A 5,230-nucleotide genomic window follows, 5' to 3' on the forward strand; every position below is an offset into this window, starting at 1 on the left:
ACTTAACTTTCAACCAAGGAAAATATTAATTTAATAAAGGAACTTTACAAAACACTAACCTTGATGACAAAAGGAAATTCAAGTCGTTACATCTTATCAATGTATACATCTTTTGTTTTATAACCTGTTACATATTCATTATTTGAAATTTCAAAAAGTGAATATAAGAACCCTTTGAATATGTGATTATCAAATAACATTTGATTTGATTACTAATGCTCATATATAGGCAACTTTATAGACCCTCAAAATGACAAAGAACTATTTTTTTCTTTATAGCTTAAGTGATGTGATTTTGTTACTAAAAAAGGTAAATGTTATGAAGATTTTGATGCGTTTATATTCATCTGAAACGATATTCTATTTTGGTATTATATTTTAAGTTTCTTTTTTTTTTTTTTTTTTTTTTTGGATTTATGTATACATATATGCGTAAAAAAAATCTAGAAACTGTGTTGATCCGACGGTTGAACCAGTTGAACAAAGAACCGTTCATGAGACCGCATCTAATTAAAAACCCGATTTTGAAAACATTGCTTATAGGTGTATGATAAAAAATTAATTTCTAAAGTTTGGGACCAAAAACTAAATAATTGAAAATATTGTGGACCATTTGAGTAATTTTGTGATGGTCAATTGTTCAAACAAAGGACTCGGATCACTTGGATCCAATTATTCCGTTTCACAGTACTAATTAATATTTGGAACAATCCAGAAACGTCTGTGCTCATTACCCGAACCTATAAATACGTCCCCACCTTCTTTCATTACATATCAGCGAAGTTTCTGTTTTCAACTGCATTGTGTATTCGCTTTGTGTCTCTCTCTATTTTCCGATCTTAGTTTTGTGTGTCTGAGAATGACCGGAAAAAGTGAAGGTCCGGCGATTGGAATCGATCTTGGAACCACGTACTCATGCGTTGGGGTATGGCAACACGACCGCGTTGAGATCATCGCGAATGATCAGGGTAACAGGACAACACCGTCTTATGTTGCTTTTACTGATAGCGAGCGTCTCATTGGTGATGCTGCTAAGAACCAGGTCGCCATGAACCCGATGAACACGGTCTTCGGTAAGTTTAACGACGCCTTAATGTTTCTCATATATTTTTCTGTTAATCCGATCAATATTAGGTTGATTGATCGATGCTTTTACGTAAGCGATGCCAGATTTTGTTCCAAAATTCCAGAATTTGTTTATTATAGTTTAGCTTCATAATTCATCGATGAATCTACTTGCAACTGAAAGTCCTTCAGAATTGGGCGTTTTATGTTCGACTTGAAAGTTGTTCAGAATTTGTTTGTTATTTTAGCTAGGAACATGATCAGTGCTAGATCTGATTGTTGATTACTTGAATTTTATCTCATAATTGTTTTTGATGACAAAAACAGACGCCAAGCGACTAATTGGTAGGAGATTCAGTGATGCATCTGTGCAAGACGACATGAAATTATGGCCATTCAAAATCACACCAGGGCCTGGAGAGAAACCAATGATCGGGGTCAATTACAAAGGGGAAAACAAGCAATTTGCAGCTGAAGAGATCTCTTCCATGGTGCTCATCAAAATGCACGAGATTTCCGAAGCTTTCGTTGGTTCATCTGTCAAAAACGCAGTAATCACCGTTCCTGCTTACTTCAACGATTCCCAACGCCAGGCCACCAAAGACGCCGGAGCTATCGCTGGTTTAAACGTGATGCGTATCATCAACGAACCCACTGCTGCAGCCATCGCTTACGGATTAGATAAGAAAGCCAGTAGCGTCGGAGAAAAGAATGTGCTCATTTTCGACCTTGGTGGTGGAACTTTTGACGTCTCGCTCCTCACAATCGAAGAGGGGATTTTCGAAGTAAAGTCCACCGCCGGCGACACACATCTCGGCGGCGAGGATTTTGACAACAGAATGGTCAACCATTTCGTTCAGGAATTCAAAAGGAAACACAAAAAGGACATCACCGGAAACCCTAGAGCTCTCAGAAGGCTAAGAACAGCTTGCGAAAGAGCAAAAAGAACTCTCTCATCCACAGCTCAAACCACCATTGAAATCGATTCGTTATACGAAGGTGTTGACTTCTACTCCACCATCACACGTGCCAGATTCGAAGAGCTTAACATGGATCTCTTCCGAAAATGTATGGATCCCGTCGAGAAATGCTTACGAGACGCTAAAATGGATAAACGAAGCGTCGATGACATCGTTCTCGTCGGTGGATCAACACGAATACCAAAAGTCCAACAGTTGTTACAAGATTTCTTCAGCGGGAAGGAGCTTTGCAAGAGTATAAATCCCGATGAAGCGGTGGCATACGGCGCCGCAGTTCAGGCGGCGATTTTGAGCGGCGAAGGTAACGAAAAGGTACAAGATCTTCTTCTTCTCGACGTCACTCCTCTCTCACTCGGTTTAGAAACCGCCGGCGGAGTCATGACAGTTTTGATTCCGAGAAACACGACGATTCCGACGAAGAAAGAACAGGTTTTCTCAACTTACTCCGACAACCAACCCGGCGTTTTGATTCAAGTTTACGAAGGAGAAAGAACAAGAACGAGGGATAACAATCTGTTAGGGAAATTTGAACTTTCCGGCATCCCTCCGGCGCCTCGAGGTGTCCCTCAGATTTCCGTTTGTTTCGATATTGATGCAAACGGGATCCTTAACGTTTCTGCTGAAGATAAAGTCGGTGGAAAGAAGAACAAGATTACGATTACAAATGATAAAGGGAGATTATCGAAAGATGAGATTGAAAAAATGGTGCAGGAAGCTGAGAAATATAAAGCTGAAGATGAAGAGCATAAGAAGAAAGTTGAAGCTAAAAACGCTTTGGAAAACTATTCGTATAATATGAGGAACACCATTAATGACGACAAGGTTGCTTCAAAGATTCCGGCGAGTGATAAGAAGAAGATAGAGGATGCAATCGATCAAACGATTAGTTGGTTGGATGCTAATCAGTTGGCGGAGGTAGATGAATTTGAGGATAAAATGAAAGAGTTGGAGGGTATTTGTAACCCGATTATTGCTAAGATGTATCAGGGCGGTGGTGGTGGTCCTGAGGCGGCGGCGGCGGCTAACTCTGGCACAGCTCCGGCTGGTGGGCCGAAGATTGAAGAAGTTGATTAAATCTGGTATGTGCAACTCTTAATAAACGCGTTTACAACTATGGAAGCGAAAGGTACTTATGTTAATGCATCATCATCTTAGAGCAATGTTTTTAGCTTTAAACTTCACATATCAATTTTTAGGAGTTAGATGAGGCAATGTTATCTAATTCTGCTTATATATATATATATATATATATATATATATATATATATATATATATATATATATATATATATATATATATATATATATATTTTGTTGTGTACCGGAGATAAGGATAAAAGAAGTTATTGGCATTTTAAGTAAAACTAGTAAAAAAACCACAGGTTTCTCTCCGCGTCGATTTTTTTACAAGCGGCAGGGACTAAACTTGTCAAACTGTGAAAAATATTGTGGTTAAATTTTGAAGACCACAAACTTTTGTAATAAGGGACCAAAAGTGTAAGAATTGAAAAGTTTAGTGACAAATGTCTAAAACAAAGAAACTTAAGCTTTTGAGAATTAAGGTACTAAACTTGCCAAATTGTGGCTAAATTTTGAAGACAATAGGTTTTTGTAATAAGGGACTAAAAGTGTAAGAATGAAAAAGTTTAGTGGCAAATGTCTAAAACAAAGGAATGCTGAATTTTGAAGAACACAAACTTTTGTAATAAGGGACCAAAAGTGTAAAAATTGAAAAGTTTAGTGACAAATATCTAAAACAAAGGAAGACAAAATTTTGAAAATCACAAACTTTTATAATAAATGACCAAAAGTGTAAGAATCGAAAGTTTAGTGACAAATGTCTAAAACAAAGGAAGTTTACTATTTCTTAAGTTTTTGTGAATTAAAGGACTAAACTTGCCAAACTGTGGAAAATATTGTAGCTAAATTTTGAAGGCCACAAACTTTTGTAATAAGAGACCAAAAGTGTAAAAATCGAAAAGTTTAGCGGCAAATGTCTAAAACAAAGGAACTTTACTATTCCTTAAGCTTTTGAGAATTAAGGGACTAAACTTGCCAAACTATGCAAAATATTTTGGCTAAATTTTGAAGAACAAAAACTTTTGTAATAAGAGATCACAAGTGTAAGAAAGGAAAAGTTTAGTGGCAAATGTCTAAAACAAATGAACTTTATTGTTCAATAGTCGTTCACCACACGGATTTGCAGTGAACACTTCCATTATAAAACTGTTTTTTCATTCCAAATACCATAGAGATGTGAATCTGATTACAATTAAAAAAAAATTACACTTTTGAGTCGACATCCCGAATATTGGACATCCTAGTTAACATTTGAACTGTTAGAATGTTCTTTGTCACACTTATAATTTTGAAAGAATTCCAGCTTTTTGGATGTAAGATAACATCCAAAACTATTAGAATCGGATTTGAAGAAGAAAACCCAGGATAATCAGTAACTCTTAATCGTTGTTTTGGAAATCAAACATGTTATAATTTGGCTTAAGAATGGAAAGTGGAAGTTATTTTTGGCTTAATCTTGATTGTAGCATAATATTTTTGCCTTAAAATCAAAGTATAATGCTATTTTTGGTGAAAAAGTAAAAGTCACATGCTACTTTTGGCTTAAAGTGGAAGTAGCATGCCATGTTTTGTTTTAAAAAGAAAGCAACATGCTATTTTTAGCATAAATCACAAAAATTAGAACCATGAATCAGAACAAAGTTGAGAATTACTAAGCAACGACTTTAAAAGTCAAACTGTACCGCTTTTTTTTAAATAGTGATGAGAAGTTTGATGTGACATACCCATTTTCACGGCCAGAAAAGACCGATTATATTTATGCTTTATAAAAATCAGAGTACGTCTTTTGATAAAAATGTTGCGGAATTTGTTCCCAGAAAAACATGATAAATACGTTATCAAAGCATTTCTGAAGAAATGTATTTTTATTCATTTTGAAAACCTTGGGATGTTATCGTCAATACAAAAACATAAGCATAAACAGAACTTACATTCATTTACACTAGTGATCTACATCTCTTTTAAATCTCTCAGTGTAAAGTAGCTTCATATCGACACCTGTGATACAAATAAACTTGAGTGGGTCAGGTTGGAAAACCTGGTGAGTACATAGGGTTTTCAACCCACAATAATATAATAATTATGTTTAATCATCAAACAATTAA

The 5,230-nt window shown here is 35.8% G+C and overlaps 1 protein-coding gene across 1 annotated transcript; it reads left to right on the forward strand.

Annotated features, from left to right (window-relative positions):
* The first annotated feature begins 787 nt into the window (after positions 1 to 787).
* On the forward strand, positions 788 to 3,258 carry LOC145141287 (heat shock cognate 70 kDa protein 2-like). Its single transcript, XM_079074579.1, has 2 exons — positions 788 to 1,073; positions 1,393 to 3,258. The coding sequence occupies exons 1-2, from the start codon at positions 860 to 862 to the stop codon at positions 3,117 to 3,119; spliced, it is 1,941 nt and encodes a 646-aa protein (XP_078930705.1). The 5' UTR covers positions 788 to 859; the 3' UTR covers positions 3,120 to 3,258.
* Positions 3,259 to 5,230: the final 1,972 nt, after the last annotated feature.

Source organism: Lactuca virosa, chromosome 9 (assembly GCF_052849685.1).
Source record: "Lactuca virosa cultivar CGN04683 chromosome 9, Lactuca_virosa_CGN04683_v6, whole genome shotgun sequence".
In the NCBI taxonomy this organism is placed as follows: Eukaryota; Viridiplantae; Streptophyta; class Magnoliopsida; order Asterales; family Asteraceae; genus Lactuca; species Lactuca virosa.